The following is a 17,369-nucleotide window of genomic DNA, read 5'->3' on the forward strand; positions in this document are numbered from 1 at the left end:
CTATGGTATAGAGAGAGAGTATTTGAAGAAATATTATCAGTAATAATTGGAAAAACACATTGCCTACTGCTGCAGTAGGCTCTTTGTATCACTTTCCCCCTATGAGCTCTGATCTCTCTAGGATTTTCAGCATTTATCTGTCAAAAGTTGGGATCCAATACATAAAGGCCATTATGAAAAGAATATCTGCCTTAGATCAGTGGTTCGCAAGCTTGACTGCACACTACCAAAAGGATGCTTTTTAAAGCCCTCATGCTCAGGCGATACCCCAGTCCAATCAAATCAGAATAACTGGTGATGAGGTCCAGTAATCAGTGTTTTTAAGCTTCTCAGATGATTTTAATAAAAACCAAGATTGAGAACCAGAGACAGGAATCTCACACATACTTGCATAAACAGACTTGATGGATGATAAATTTGTATGGAAAATATGCAGAGCTGTCAAAAAGATGCACAGTTTGCCTATATAAAGAGTGGATCATCATTCTGAGATGCTTGGGTCACTATAGTTAAACTACAGAAGTCTCCATGGATGTCATAAGATTCAGTCAGGTAAGCATGGTCGGGTGCTCATTTGGCTAGAGCTTTGTCTTTATACGCCAAGGTTGTGGTTCAATCCCCAGCCAGGGCACATGCAAGAATAAATAATAAAACAAATAAGTAAAAGGAACAACAAGCTGATGTTTCTCTCTCTCAATCTCTCTCCCCCTTCCTCTCTCTCTCTAAAATCAATAAAAGTAAAAATTCTTTTAAATATTCAGTCAGACAGTGATTATGATATATGAAGGATCCTGAAAATAAGCCATGAGAGCTACAAAAATGATATGATGAGAGAGGTAAGATTTGCAGGTCTTGATGTTTATTTCTGCTGCATTTTCCAACCTTTACTTTAAATGGATGGCCGAAGTACTGAGATCAGGTTGTTTTTTGCTGAGGAGCCTCTGCACAGCCCTCTTGATGTCCCTATTCCTTAGACTATAGAGGAAAGGGTTCAGCATGGGGGTGACCACAGTGTACACCACTGAGGCCCCTGCACACTTCCTGGGAGAAAGTGAAACAGTGGAACTGAGATACACCCCAAGGCCCGTTCCATAAAACAGGCAAACAACTGACAGGTGAGAGCCACAGGTGGAGAAGGCTTTATACCTCCCCCCTGATGACGGGACTCTCAGAATGGAGGAAACAATTTTATAATAAGAGAAAAAGATCCCTGAGATAGGAAGAAAACCAGAGATGGCCCCAACAAAATACATGACTATGTTATTGGTGAAGGTGTCAGAACAAGCAATGTTGAGGAGTTGAGAAGGGTCGCAGAAGAAATGAGGAATTTTCACATCCTTGAAGTAGGTGAGTGATAACACAATTGAATTGTGCATCTGGGAGACCAAAAGGCTCGTGAAAAATGATACTGAAACCAACAAGCCACAGAGGCGTCGGTTCATAATAACCAAGTAGTGCAGAGGGTGACAGATGGCCACAAACCGGTCATAGGCCATCACAGTCAGGAGAAGACTATCCAAACACCCAAAAAGCATAAAAAATGACATCTGTGTCAGGCAGCCCGAATAGGAGATGATTCTGCTATGAGTCTGGAGGTCCACAATCATCTTCGGGACGGTGGTGGAGGTGAAACTGATGTCAGCCAAGGACAGGTTGGAGAGGAAGAAGTACATGGGCGTGTGGAGGTGGGAGTCAGAGCTGACGGCCAGGATGATGAGCAGGTTCCCAAGTACTGTGACCAGGTACATGGCGAGGAAGAGCCCAAAGAGCAAAGTCTGCAGTTTCAGGTCATCTGAGAAGCTCATGAGGAAGAATTCTGAGACACGTGTGAGATTTTGTGGTTCTGTGTAGCCCGGACACCTTTAGAATAGGAAAAGAAGGTTGGGGAAAGGGAAACAAGTAAATGGACACCCAGCACTGTGTCTATACTTTGGATCCAAGCAATTCACAAGTAAAGTATTCATACTGGGTTCATACACCATGGTGCCCTCAGCAATATTTCTCAGTGTCTCAAATCCAGTTTTCATAGAACTGTTTCTTCATTGCTTTCTGTATAATCCACATTTTCTATACACATTTACATTAGAGACACTTGCTTGAAAATGTTAGAGGAACACACATTTAGAAAGAGCAAATCCATGAATACCATAAAATACAGCCTACTCTTTCAGAGAAATGTATTAAATGAAAAATGTTCTTCTCACTTTAGAAAAAAAATTCTAATTAAACAACACTTAGAAGCACACTTACTTAAGTACAGTACAAGGAAGTCCTTCAATTTAGAATATTGATAAGGTGTATAATTGCTAGACCTACATTATCTGCTTTCTAAATTAAAGTCAAGTGTTCATAATCAGGAGGCATTTTTTATATGCTGATTATCTTGATCGGTTCTCATCATTCTTTTGGCATTCTGGCTTCTCTCCTCTATGGAAATATGTGCTCACTCATTTCTGTGCTCAGATATATGGGTTGTCTTTTAAAAAACCTGTTCAAATATAACCCCTCACCATGGCCTGGTAGACTTCAAATTTTAGTAACAATGTTTTGGTTAAACACACAGCATCATTGACCCCCATACGTGGCATTAGTGTATCATGCAGCTCTCAATCATTAAACAATAATTAACTTTAAAAAAACTTGCTTCCTACTTCTAAGCATATGCAGGATTCCATATCAATGCTACAGAATCTCAGGATAACAGCTGGTGTTTGACACTGCTTCTTTTTTCTTTTTCTTTCTTTTTTTTTTTTTTTTTTTTGGTCTCTTTTGCAGTGACGTCATGGAAGTGCTTCCATGTATTTCTAAACCTAAAGATTTGGAAATACAGTGTCCACATTGAATCCAACTCTTATTTACAATCATGGAATTTAGGACCTTGGGAGGGCCCCAAACCAGCTTCCTTATGTCTTCTCCTTAAATCAATTCTATTTTAAACCAGTTTTTCTTAAATACAGTTCTCCCGAAATCAGTTCCCTGAAGCCAACTCTGATCTTCATTTCTCTTGACAGGTTGCACTACAATTTAATTTGGAAAAAAATACAAAAAGGAAAAGTACAGAGGCCCCTGTAAGAAAAACCTGGGGAGTTTTCATATCCATAAAATGAGGATAATAATTAAACTTATTTGGTTGTTTTAAGAAATTAAATTAAACCAGTGGCTCTCAGTCCTAGTTGATTATTACAGTTAACTGTGAATATTATAAAATGTACTGATGCCCTGGCTGCAGCCTAAAAGCAATTAAATAATAATCTCTGCATGCACTGTTCTTAGCGGTAGTAAACACTGCCTTACAATACTTGCCAGGCACTTAGGACATATTCAATTAACATTACCTATTATAACTATAATTAATATTAGGAATATAAGCATTTAACAATATTTGCTTCCAAATTCATGTTGTATAGAGATTTGAAATATTACCAATAAAATTTGTGTTCTCCTTAAATCCCTGAGTGATCTCATTACCCTGCATACCTGTCCCCAGAAGTAAACACTGTCATTAATTTGCTGGTTGTGTTTTCTGTTAGTACTTCTGTAATGTTAGTGCTCATTTATGTATTTCTAAAGAGTTTTCTTGAAAACGTACATAAATAGTACATTACTTAACACATTGCCTCTGAGACATTATGTTTTGATGACCTTGCGATTCTGTAAGTTGTTACTGAATCCATTTTATCACTTTTTTCTATTTCCTTTCAGCTTGTTTTTTTTATTTTTTTATTCTTGTTCAAGTACAATTGTCTCCATTTTTCCCCCACCATTCCCCCCGCCCCACCTGTCCCCACATCCCACCCTTGAACCTACTCCCTTTGGCTCTTCTTAACTACAAAACTGTTTCTAAATCTTTCTATGAAGTACATACATCTAGATGTAATACTTTAGCTGATACATAGAATTACTTTTATTAACTTTATTTTATTTATCAATTCTTTATTTCAACAATCCTATGAAAATTCTTTTGCCTTTCTCCATATGAAACAAGTAAGAATTTCTATATGATATGTGCATGGTGGGTAGTTATGTTATAAAGACCTCGCAAGTTCAACTTTACCTTTTACTAACTACATTTATTTACCCAATAAAATAGTCAGTTGCTGTAACTACATGCTTATTAAGGTAGAGAATCAGAAATATTTCTGAAGTATTTAATTCTAGTCATTCCATGATAGCTCCATACAAAATTCATATCTTATGTAGGGGATAATATTTCCATATGTCAGATTTTCAAGCTGGGATATAAAGTGCATTACTACTCATAGAAAATCCAATAATCCCTTATGGTATTGCCATAATTCACAGAGGCTCTCCACTGTGGTCTACGAGTAACCTCCAAAGAGAAAAGCACAGTGAGGAGAGGATTTCTGTGTTGAACGACCTAAAAGTGGAATGGCTGGGTGAGTTAACAAAGCGAGAATACTGGCCAGGTTCCCCTTGTCTGGAGTTAGACTGATCAAAACATAGTTTCATTCCATTCAATGTCATGATCTGCTAGAAGTTATCTTAAAAGTTTATAATCCTCACCCTGGCCGGGTGGCTCAAGTTGGTCAGAGTGTAACCCTGTACACCAAAAGGTTGTGGGTTCAATCCCCAACTGGGACACTCTTGGGAGGTGACTGGTCAATCACCTCCACTAAGCCAGAGATCTGGCTGGTCTTTCTCTCTCTCTCTCTCTCTCTCTCTCTCTCTCTCTCTCATTGATAGACATATTATCTGGTGAAGATTGAAGGAAAAAAAATTTAAAGAAACAAGCAGCATACAGCACCTAATTCAGAGCCTGGAACTTGAGGCTCTTAAATAACTGTGCATGATATCATGCATATGGTCATCTGGCCTCATTTGGCCACTTGTCTTTATCATCATCTTCATGATCAGTTTGAAAGACTTAGGGGACAGTTTAGAGGTTCTCACTTCCTGCCCCAGTGAGAAAAATGCCTATTGGAGCTACAACCAGTGTGGGAGGAAAACAGAATTCTGAATCAGAGCTCTCGGATCCCAACAAGAACCAAGAACATAAACTACGAGTGCATAAGCCTCTGAGTTAAAACTGTCTATCGGAGCCTCCCATCTGACCACTCCAACTGTCCTGCTCATCCTGATGATGAAAAAACAGTGTTCCCCCTGTCCCTCCTGAACCCAGTATCTCCAACAGCACTCACTGGACTGGGCTGCCTCTGTGCTGGGGTATGACAAAGGAGCGACGATCCATCATCACCCTCATCATGTTTGGTGAGGGATGAAGGCTCAGGCCCCGTTCTCAGGACTTCAGGAAGATAGGGTCAGGCACAGACCCCTTGATGTATTCAATGACTCTGGGAAGAGAAGGCACACAAATAGATCCAACTTACTGGGTCCAACAAAGTGAAAGGTTGCAGGGCACAGGTTGTTTATTTGAAGTTGTGTAGACTTGAGAGCTCAATGCACAGAGCTCATAATTAGCCAAATTGATCCGTGATGTCCCAGTCTCTGAGGACTAGTTAATACTAATGGAATAGATCCAAAGGAAAAGTAAGTGTCCTTTGTAGGGTCAGAGTCCCTCCACCTCTCAGGAGGAATCTCACCTCTACCCTCCATTTGACTTTCAAGTTTTCTACATCTTATTAAAAAATTTAGACTTACTTTTTAAATAAATATACACTAAAATGTGAGTTTAGCATCATCAAATGCATTCAAATGACCAAGTAATTTAGGGAGAATTAGGTCTTCTATATCAAAAATCTGATAGTATTTCCATTTTTTCAGTTAATACTTGAGTCTCCCAGGACAACTTCTTTTCTTATTGTGGAAAGAACATTTAACATGAGATTTGCCCTCTTAACAGATTTTGAAGAGTTTATACATCATGGTTGACTCTGGGTGCAATGTTGTACAGCAGATCTCTAAAGCTTATTTATCTTACCAGAATGAAATTTTATGCCCTTGGATTAGTAATTCTCCATTTTCTCCTCCTGCTTGCCCCTGAAAACCATTCCACTCTATGGTTATATGAATTTGACTGTTTGAGATACATCCTATAAGTGAGATCATGCAGTACATATTTGTCATTCTGTGATTGGCTTATTCATTTAGCATAATGTCTTTGAACTTCATCCACGTTGTTGCAAATGTCAGGATTTCCTTTTTCCAGGCTGAATAGTATTTCATTATTTATATTATATTAATCACAGTTTCTTTATTAATTTATCTGTCAATGGCCATTCAGGTTATTCTTAGAACCTGTCTATTGTTCTGCAATGAACATGGAAATTTACATATCTTGTAGATCTTGACTTCTGCTCTTTTGTGTAAGTATCAAGAAGTAGGATCACTGGATCATAAAGTAGTTCTATTTTTAAAAATTTTTTGAGTAGTTATTTTTTTTTAATTTTTAAAATTTTCTAAGGAACTTAATACTGTTTTCCATAGAGGCTAACACATTTTTTATTTACACCAACGGGGTGCAAGTGTTCTCATTTCTCCACATTTTTGCCAACACTTGTCTTTTCTTTTTAAACAATAACCAGTCTGACAGGTGTGAAATGACATCTCTGTGTGGTTTTGATTTGCTTTTCCCTGATGGATAGTGATGTTGACCTTCCACACCTGTTATTTATTTGTATGTCTTCTTTGGAAAAATGTTTAAATTCTTAGCACATTTTTAATCAGGTTATTAGTATGTTGTTTTGGGGTTTTTTTTAACTATTTGGTTGTAGGAGTTCCTACAATATTTTGGTGACTAACCATTAATCAGACATATGCTTTGCAAATGTTTTTGTTCATTCCATAGGTTGCCTTTTTACTTATGAGGAATCTGAAGTGCACTGAGTTGCCACTTCAAATTTTTGCTAAGATCTAGATGGAGCTGTGTCTTCACATCCCACACCCTTTTCATTATCTGTGATGCCTCTCTCATACCAAGGATATTAGCACCATTGCTAGATAGTTACTGTGGACCTTTGTAGCTTATTTCCACCCAGACTTTCCCCCCCATTCATAGTGTTAATCAATAAGTAGCACTCATTCTAAATTTTGAAGTATAAAGAGGAAAAAGAAAGTATTGGCATTCACTGGTGTTGCTCAGTGGTTTGAGCGTGCCAGCCTGTGAGCTGAAAGGTCAGCAATTAAATTATCAGTCAGGGTACATGCCTGGGTTGCAGGCCACATCCTCAGTTTGGGGCGTGCAAGAGGCAACCAATCTGTGTTTCCCTCACACATTGATGTTTCACTCTCTTTCTCCCTTCCTTCCCCACTCTCTAAAAATAAATAAATAAAATTTTAAAAAGTATTGCCTCTGGGGAGAATGTAAAATGAGATGTCAAAAGACATTATTGTATTAGTCCAGGTTCTCCAAAGAAACAGAACCAACAGGATATGTCTATATTTACACAGAGAGATTTATGTTAAGGAGTTGGCTCACTTGGTTGTGGAGGCTTGCTAAATCCAAATTTTGCAGGGTAGACCAGGAGGCTGGAGACAGGGGAAGAGTTGCAATTCAAGTCCGAAGGCAGTTTGCTATAGGATTCTTACTACCTCTAGAAGGTCAGTATTTGTTTTGTTAAGGCCTTGAACTAATTAGATGAGACCCACCCATAGTATAGAGGATAACCTACTTTACCCAAATCCACTGATCTAAATGTTAATCTCAAACCAAAAAACACTTACACAGGAACACATACCATGGCCCAGCCAACCTGACACATAAAATTTGCCATCACAAGTACCTTGGCAAATTCCACGTGCTTTTGTCTATTACTTGGGCCTTCAGAAATGGAGATGCTGCCTATTCATTGTTCCAGAGTAGATTAGACCCAAAATATCTTATTTCAGTTCATGGAAACCAAGGAATCAAAACCCTAATTTAGGAATTTTTCTTAAGAGGTATCTCTTCTCACTGGCTGCTATGGCTTCATTCTCTGTAAAGGGCATTCCCTTCTCCAGTATCCAAGTTCCTGATCAGTGAAGTTGTCAGACAATTTTGCTTACTGTCCAAAGGCTGAGTAAATTAAACCAGTTGTTAGGCAGCGAGATCAAAGCCTTCCTAATCCCAGGGAATTTAAGCATGGAATGATTTGATAGCCTAAATGTGAAATCCTGAAAATGTCTCTGTCTATGAAGTAAGATTGATCCTCCTCTTCTCCATCCTTTAAAATTTTCATTAGTTAAAATTGCCATAATTTTTGGTAATTGAATGACGTATATCTTAGAAAAGGAAAATACAGGCTTGTAGGAAGTTCATGTCATAGGTATACATAATCCCTATTGCATCTTGTCTCTAGTCCTATGGAATATTCTTACCCACTCTGTGCTAAAGACACTATAGACTCTGAGGAATCAGAAATCAACGAGATTTCAGTTATTTCCCATCATACACTCAGTATCTGCTTGTATGAGGACAAAATAAAATGTTCTGTCAGAGACCCAAGGAGACCCATACCTTCAAATCACAGGATATTTTAATCAAAGTGTGTAAAGCTAGCCTGTTAATATTAATAATATCTGAAATTTATTTTGTCCTTTGTATATACATTCATCACATATGTAATCACACATGTAGTTTTCACTATATTGCTTAATCCTGCAAAAGTGCAGTTGTGATAATCAGGGATCAACTTAGATGACAATGTTGAGGGTCAGAGATACGAAGGACTTGCCCCATATTGCACAAGTTAATAAATAGAGCAGACAAAATTAAACTAAATTGCCAGTCTCTGCTGCCCATATGATAAACTTCTTCACTCTGTTTCCCGACACTTCAGAAAGCTGAACACAGAAGTTCAGAGGTCTTTACCAAAAGCACAGCTAAGATACATCTTTTAACCGATTTTAGTTTCCTAAGAATTGAACCCAACACTCTTAATTTAGATTTCTTTTAGCGATTGAGAAGGGCTAAGGTACAGGAATGAAGGAGGAAGAAGACAGTTGAAGGAAAATCTAGGAGCAGGGGCAAGAGCAGAATGTGCCCTGAATTATAACCTGCTGGTTTTTCTCTGATCCCCACCGTGAGGTCCCCTATCCCTCCTATAATCGGTGTGGCAAAGGGTTCCATTGCTCTCCACGGAGGTCTTCTGGGAACCCCCAAAAGGAAGAGGACAGTGAACAGGGGTCTCTGCCTAGAGTGACCTGGCAAGTGAAATGACGAGTTCGGTTGGCAGGAGAGAACACTGGCGACCCGGCCCGCGTCTGGAGCCTGGATGCCTGGATTCAAATCTGAATTCGCTCCTATTTTACCACATGACCTCGTACAAGTCATATTTAAATGCTGTGCTCCTTTACTTGTATGTAAAATGATGATAATGTGCATTCCTCTTTGTTGGGAGTGGTTATACAGATGAAATGAAGCAAGCTGTAGAACTCTTAGCTCAGGGCCTGGCTAAATCAAGGAAGTCCTCAGTGACCGTCTGTGATGTCTGGCTTACTGTCTTCATCCTCATCCTCCTCCTCATCAGCCCCTTCTGAGTACTTAGGGGTCTGATTCGAGAAGCTTGTTTCCTGCCATCATGGGGGTACTTCCTCAAGAGCCAGAAACACTGTGAGAGGAAAGCAGAACTCGGAATGAAAGTTCTTGCCCTCCCATCAGAAGCAAGAACCTGAACTTCATAGCGCCTGGAGTACAAACTGTTTTTTGGCCTGTCTACCCCAAACATCCTGCTTGTCCTGACATTTAGGAAACAATGCTCCGCCACCCCTCCTCCCTCCGCTGTCTCCGAGGGCACCCTCTGGGCTGGGCTGAGATTCTGCTGGTGCCTGACCCAGCAGGGCCAGTCCGCTGCCCCTGTGCTGCCTGGTAAGCAATCGTGGCTGAGGCTCTGTCCCTTGGACTGGCAGAAAGTACCCGGTCCACGCCTCCTGATGGAGATAACCGTTCTGAAAGAGGCAAAGGTGTGAAGCCAGGTAGGCAGGGATTGGCAGCCTGAAAGCCTGGAGGCACAGACTAATTATTTAGGGTAGTATGGCCTTGAGCACTCAAAGCACAGAGCTCGTAATTAGCTGAATAGATCTATTAACTCTATTCCCTGAACTCTTCTTAGAGAAAGATAATCTTAGAGAAAGATAATCTTAGAGAACGATAGGAAGGAAACCCCAGTGTCCTTGGTCCAACTCAGTTACATCTTAGCCCTTCCCCTCCCCTGGAGCAGGTTCATTGGCCACATATATCCAAAAGGAAGGCTCTCCTTAGAAAGATTAGATTTATTATTTCCACTTAAAGATTCACTTGCAATTTTGATTTTCTGCAATGGCATTGAAATAATGTCAGGAATATCAGCATCTTTATTGCTAACATTACCCATGGTAGAACATGAAAATATTTCCATATTTGAACATTTTTTCTTTTTTTAAATTTTTATATTTTTAAATCATGTTTATTCTATTACAGTTGCCTCAATTTTTCCCCTTTACCCCCTCCACCCACCCCACTCCCAACCCCCTCCCACAGTTAATTCCCACTCTGTTGTCCATGTGCATGGGTCATTCATGTATGTTCTTTATCTAGTCCCTTCCCCTTCTTTCTACAATTGTCCTCTTTCCCCATCTCCTCTGGTCACTTTCAGTCTGCTCCATGTTTCCATTACTGTGGTTTATTTTGTTAGTTAGTTTATTTTGTTGAATAGATTCCACTTATAGGTGAGATCATGTGGTATTTGTCTTTCGCCAACTGACTTATTTCACTTAGCATAATTTTCCCCAGTTCCATCCATGTTGTCGCAAAAGGTAGGAGTTCCATCTTTCTTTCTTTCTTTCCTTCTTTCTTTCTTTCTTAAATGCAGATTGATTTTATTTTTTAAATGTCAAAGTCAATTATAAAATATTAAAAAATTTAAAACCATTATAAAGTCTCAGCAATTAAAACAACATGACACCAGCACAGAAATAATCAAGTAAATCACTGAAATATAATGAGCATTTTAGAAACAAACATATATATGTGTCTAAATGTAATATATGGTTAAATTAATATTTCAAATCAATGGGGGAAATAAGGCTTATTCAACAAATAAGGTGCATGGACCACTATTACTTAAATAAAACAACTATAAAACCCTGTTTCACACATTATACAAGAAATATTCAGGTGAGTTAAAAATCAATATGTAGAATCTAAGGAGTTTTAGGAGAAAATACAAACTAATATTTTTCTTACCCTGAAGTAAAATATTCAAACCCAGAAGCTATAAAGTAAAATATTGACAATATGACTATATTAAACATTTAAGATTATATAGTAATATACATATTTAAAAAAGTTAAAGGACAAATAATAAAATAGGAAAGTATTTGCCACACATCTAAAAAAGGGTTTTTTGGGGTTTTTTTATTTAGGGAAAATAATTCTACAAACCTTTAATCAATAAATGGATAAAGAATACCAAAAAGTCATTTAAAGCTCTTTAAAAATAATAGAAATAGGCAAGAAATATACACAAACAGGTTTAGTTTCAAAAAATAATAAAGGAACAATTATTATCCCACATCATTGTCACAATCAGATTAATACATATTAAAAATAATGGTAATATCAAGTACTGGTGACTGTGAAAGGAACTGGGTATTCATAGACTCTTTTTCTTCATCTTAAAGCAGTCCCTTTAGCGTATTTCTGCAATGCTGGTTTGGTGGAGGCGTATTCTTTTAGCCTTCTTTTGTCTGGGAAACTCCTCATTTCACCTTCCATTTTAATTGAGAGCCTTGCTGGGTAGAGCACTCTTGGTTGCAGGCCTTTGCTTTTCATTACTTGGAATATTTATTGCCACTACCTTCTGGCTTGCAGTGTTTCTGTTGAGAAGTCAGCTGCTAGCTGTATCGGGGCTCCTTACATGTTATTACCTCTTTCTCCCTTGCTGCCTTTAGGATTCTCTCTTTGTCTTTGATATTTGCCATTTTAATGATGATGTGTCTTCGAGTGGGCCTCATTGGGTTCCTCTTGAATGGGACCCTCTGTGCTTCCTGGACTTGGGTGACTTTTTCTCTCCTCCAATTAGGGAAGTTTTCCATCATGACTTTTTCAAACAAGTTCTCTATCCCTTCCTCATCCCCTCCTCCTTCTGGTATCCCTATTATATGGATATTATTAAGTTTCAGGTTGTCCTGCATTTCCCTCAATGCCTCTTCATTGTTTTTGAGTCTTTTTTCATTTTCTTGCTCCTACTGGGAGCTTTTTTCCTACCTTATCCTCCAGCTCGCTGATTCAATCCTTGGCTTCCTCTAGCCAGTTTTTTATTCCTCTTACTGCGTTCTTCAATTCAGAAATTGTATTCTTCATTTCTTCTTGTCTCTTATTGTTAGTTTCTATGTCCTTTTTCATGCTGATATAGTTGGCAGTAAGTTCCTCGTAGTTTCTCTGTAGTTTTTTGTAATTCTCTCTGAGCTCACTGAGCTCATTGAGCTTCTTTAGAATCATTGTTTGGAGCTCAATATCTGATAGTTTATTTGTCTCTATTTCATTTAGTTCACTTTTTAGGGATTCCTCCTTTCCCTTCGACTATGGGGTATTTCTTTGTCTTCCCATTATTTCTAAGACTCTTATTTTTCTTGCTTCTGCCTCTTAAATTGATCTGTCTTGATTGAAAGTTCAAACCAGACTTTGTGGTGTGAACTTCTATGGTAGGAGACCGCTATTTTTACTTTCTGGATCTGCCTCTAATGATGTCAGATGTTGTCCATGTCTGACCTTAGGCAGTCTCTCAAGACTTCCAGGAATCTACTGTCTGTGGCTCTCTTCTTCAGCTATTAATCTAGTCACTCTGCACTCAGCAGGCCAGCTTAGACTGCTCAGGGCAGGGTGGAGTTCCTCCTGGGGCGGGGTTATTTTTTCCTCTCATGCTGCTGCCACTCAGGGCAGTGGTCTCTGCCTGAGCAAGATGGCTGCTGCCGCAGGGGGGATGAGTCAGCACCAAGATCCTGCTGGCTATTCTCTCAGTTCTCTCCCCAAAGCCTCCTTCCCCAGTCTCTCCTCAGGCATCTCTAGCCCACTCTGGCCGCACCTTTGCCGGAGACGAGGGTAAGTGGCTGCAAATAAAAATTTATACTTTGGCCCTTTAAACGGCTCTTTGGGTCTCTAGCCGCCTGTCTCTGGCAGAGAGCAACCCTGCCACTTTTCACAGCTGGCTATTTTCTGTGTACTTTTTGGGCTCTGGTGCTGTAGGCTGGAGATCCCCGCTTTTGATTTAGACCCCGCTCTTCTCAGGGGGATCCAACTAGCTGTTTTAATATCCTTATGGTGCTGCCGCCTGTGGGTGCTCCGCCCGCCTTCTCAAGTCTCTACCGCACTCCTTACCAGTTAGATTGCACTAAAGCTGATTCTTCTGTCTCTGAGGTTATAAGGCTCCTCTCTCACTATTGTTCAGTTGTTTGTTCTAGGTGATTTCTGCACAATATAGTTGTAATTCCAGGTTGGTCCTGGAAGGAGCTCAGTGTGACTTCCACTCACTCCTCTGCCGTCTTGATTCCTACCCCCATATTTGAACATGTTTATGTCTGCAAGGAGAGCTTCATGCTTTTCTTAACATGAGTTATTCTCATTTCTTATGGACTTCATTCATTGCTAATATTTTTGTTGCTAACTTAAGTGACAGCACTAGTTTCATTTATTGCTAATTAATCACATATTAGAAAACAATTAAGTTTTATATTTCCATTACCCAGCACTCTTCTTTATTCTAAGAGTGTTTCTAGTTGTTTTTCTTGAGTAGAATTATATTTTCTGGAATTATTATGTGGCCTTTTTGGTTTTTTGTGTTTCTATTCTAAGGCATAGGCTGTCTCTTCTGGAAACATAACAGTGATAGAATGAATTTGTATCTTTGTTCACTATGATAAAAGTGATTCCAGGTTTCCAACATTAAACTTCATACTAGTTCTTGGTTAGCGTATATATTTTGTTATTTTTTATTCCTGTTCTGTTAAGATTTCTAATCTGGAATGGGTTATAATTTACCAAATGCCATTTTAACATCTCTAGAAAGCTTGTATATTTTTACTTTTGGTCTCATAATATAACCACACTTCCACTTATTGATGCTTTATTATGTGCCAAACACTATCCTAAGCACTTTACATACATTTAGTTTTCTCCTCACAGTAATCTCATAAACAATTATCTCAATGACATTAAGAGTCAGCAAATTTCCCTGTAAAGAGCCAGACAGTAAATATTGTAGATTCAACTCTGTCATCATAGCCCAAAAGTAGCCACTGACAACACACACACAAATGAACAAGGCTGTTTTCCAATAAAATGTGACTTACAAAAACAGGTGGCAGCCTAGATTTGGCCCCCAGATCATTATTTGCAATAAGCTTAGCAGTTAGGTGAAGTGCTCAGGATCACAGCTTGAACTTGTCAGGATCATAACAATAGCAGTAGCAAATTAATTTTGAATTCCTTGGATTCTTATTTGAAATGGAAATATATAGTTACAAAAATGGACACTGTGTTTGATGTAAACTTGCCATATGACTGATAGATTTTTATCACATTATGTCTAATATTCATAATGACCTTGGAAGTAGAGTTGCCAGATAAAATACAGGGTAGCCATTTAAAATTAAATTTCAGATAAAAAATGAATAATTTCTTGGCACAATTATGTCCCAAATGCATTGTCTGTCTGAAATTCCAATTTGGGCATTTTTTTTCCCCCTGCTAAATCTGGCAGCCCTATTTGGAAGGTAAGTACAAATAATCCCAATTTGCTGTTAGGAACCTGAGGCTTAAAGAAGAAATATTTGCACACCCATGTTGATGGTAGCATTATTCACAACAGCCAAAAGATAGAAACAACCTAAGCATCCATTGACAGATGAATGGGAAAAGAAATTGTTGTGTATACACAAATGGAGTATTACTGAGCCTTAAAATAGGAAATGCTTTCATATACTACAGCATGGATGAACCTAGAGAACAAGCTAAGTGAAATAACCAAGTTACAAAAAGACAAATACTGCATGATTCCACTTATATGAGGTCTCTAAGGTAGATAAGCCCATCAAATCAGAAGGTAGAATGATGGTTAGCAGAGGCTGAGAGAGAGGGGTGGTAGGGGATGTTGGGTATGGTCTCAGTCAGAAAGGACAGGGTGAGGGAGTCTAGTGACTTGTTGCAATTGACACTGTACTGTACACTTGGACTTTGTGGGGAGGGTGAATTTTATGTGGCTTTTTTTTTTTTTACAGAATTTAAAAAATGAAAACAAAGAAAAAACAAGATAGAACAAAATGAGAGGCTTACTGCAGGAAGATGTTTATCTGAAAATCAGAAGCAATCAGTTCATAAAATTAAGTTTTGCAATTAATTGTTTAAAGTTTAAGTTTTTGTGTAAAGAAACATATATAACAAAAAGAGGATTCATGAGTCTGTGGCACAGCGTAAATGTTTTAAAATGTTAACTATTACAAGGTACTATTCATAAGTTGTACTTTGAGTTAGATATGGAAGCTAAAGAATGTCAGCATTTGCTGCTGTGCAACAGACATTATTTCCCCAAATTATTCTTTTTAATAACATGTGGTTGTCAAAAGCGTGAATTCTGAAGGCAGGCAGATTTAGCTACCTACACACTGTGTGACCTTCGGCAAGCTGTTTCTCTGCCTCATGTTCCTCCTCTGTAAAACGTGGGTAATGACAGCCTCTATCTCAAAGGTTTTTTTGTGAAGAATAAAGGTATTACAGCTATAAAGTGCTTCAAATAGTGCCTGACACAGACTAATCGCTCAATAACCCTTATTTTGTTTAAATCAAACTATCAACACTTATATAATAATAACAATGTGCCATATGTTTTCACTCAAAGATACAGCAATCTTGGTCTCTCATACTGTATTGACTGGATTTTCTCCTTCTTTTAACACTCCTTCCATAACACAGGGAGCCCATATGATGTGGTTGGTTGAAAAGATATCTAGTGCTTGCCTAAAAGATGCCACTAGAACCATTAAAAAAACTTACAGCTATTATTGTACTTAATGTTGAAATATGAAACACTTTCCCCTAAGAGCAAAACAAATCAAAGATGCTCACTTTCATTTCTATTCATTGATGCAAAGCAATAAGGCAGGAAAAAGAAAAGACAAAGTTTAGAATTTATTTTATTGGTATTGACAGGATTGTATACACAGAAAATCCAAAATAAGCCATAAATATTTGAATAAATAATTGAATTTACACATGTCACTGGATAAAAGATCAACGTACAAAAAGAAATTGCAATCCTATGTACTAGCCTGAAAAATTCAAAAAGAAAATAAATAGAAATATTTACAAAGCAAAACATACTACATATCTAGAAATAAATTAAAGGTTTTCAATACCTCTACAATTAAAACTACAAAACACTGTTAAAAGAAATTAAAGATGACCTGGGTAAATGTACACTTATATTATGTTCATCAGTTGGAAGACTCAATATTGTAAAGATGTCAATTTTATTCAGGTTATTCTATAAAATCAATGCAATTTCCAAGCACAGCCTCAGATTTCTTTGTAAAATTGATGAGAGACTCTAAAATTAATATACAAATAAATGGTGACAAGGGAAGGCAAGTGCAGACTCTACTCTGGTTTCTGGATGAGGATGAAAGCCAGTCATAAACAAATCAGAGTATTACATTCCTGGGGAAAATCATGGCCAAGTAAGCCAATCAGATTAAACTGCCATAATCATATTGGAATTGTCCCAAAGACCATCACTCTCTTCTCCCTGAGAATTCAACCTGGAAAGAAAGCAGCTTGAATCTTCTGGGGACCACTGAGAAGAGAGATAGCCTGCCAAGGAGAACAGCTAGTGCAGGAAGATGCACAGCCAAGGCGCTGAAACAGAATTCATCCAGATAATATGTTTTTAGCCCCATGATCCAGCCATGCCTGAAGCCGGGTATAGCCAAGGATTTTCCAGTAATCAAAACAAATAATTTCCTTTATAGCTAACAAACTGAGGAGAGTGAAAAGACAAGCCCGAGACTGGGAAAAGTTTTCTGCAGTAGACGTATATATAATATACATGTTATAACATATATAATATATAATACATGGCATATGTATGTATGTAATGATGCAGGTACACACATACATATAATAAAGGGCAAATAACCAGAAGGAAGCCCTTCAAATTTAAAAAAAGTGGTGAAATGCTTTAATAGATGCCCTAATAAAAGATATCCAAATAGCCAACAAGCACATAAAAAAGTACTCAACATCATTACATGTCAGGTAAATGCAAATTAAAACCAAAAACAAGATATTACCACATCTTCTGCTGAATGGCTAAAATTAGAAAGTATTGACCAGATATGTGGAATAATTGGAATTTTCATGTATTGCTTTTAGGATTATAGGTGGGATCAACCTTTTTGGAAAAGTGGGATACCTACCAAAACTAACCATGAAATCTACCCTT

At 38.1% G+C, this 17,369-nt stretch overlaps 1 protein-coding gene across 1 annotated transcript; it reads right to left on the reverse strand.

The window, feature by feature from the left end:
- Window positions 1-884: 884 nt before the first annotated feature.
- On the reverse strand, window positions 885-5,224 carry LOC129061474 (putative gustatory receptor clone PTE01). The gene is made up of 2 exons (XM_054562145.1): window positions 5,160-5,224; window positions 885-1,860 (listed from the first exon to the last, which is right to left on the reverse strand). Exons 1-2 carry the CDS (start codon window positions 5,222-5,224, stop codon window positions 885-887), a joined length of 1,041 nt encoding a protein of 346 aa, XP_054418120.1.
- Between the last annotated feature and the right edge of the window lie 12,145 nt (window positions 5,225-17,369).

This window comes from Pteronotus mesoamericanus, unplaced genomic scaffold (genome assembly GCF_021234165.1).
Source record: "Pteronotus mesoamericanus isolate MK-2021 breed Mesoamerican mustached bat unplaced genomic scaffold, CSHL_Meso_final scaffold_636, whole genome shotgun sequence".
Lineage (NCBI taxonomy): Eukaryota > Metazoa > Chordata > Mammalia > Chiroptera > Mormoopidae > Pteronotus > Pteronotus mesoamericanus.

What these genes read in the sequence shown, in the direction of transcription:
- LOC129061474 (XM_054562145.1), bottom strand. Translation starts at nt 5,224, where the DNA reads ATGATGAGGGTGATGATGGATCGTCGCTCCTTTGTCATACCCCAGCAC. An exon ending in CACAGAGGCAGCCCAGTCCA is followed by an intron (nt 1,861 to 5,159) that starts GTGAGTGCTGTT and finishes CCTATTCTAAAG; the next exon opens with GTGTCCGGGCTACACAGAAC.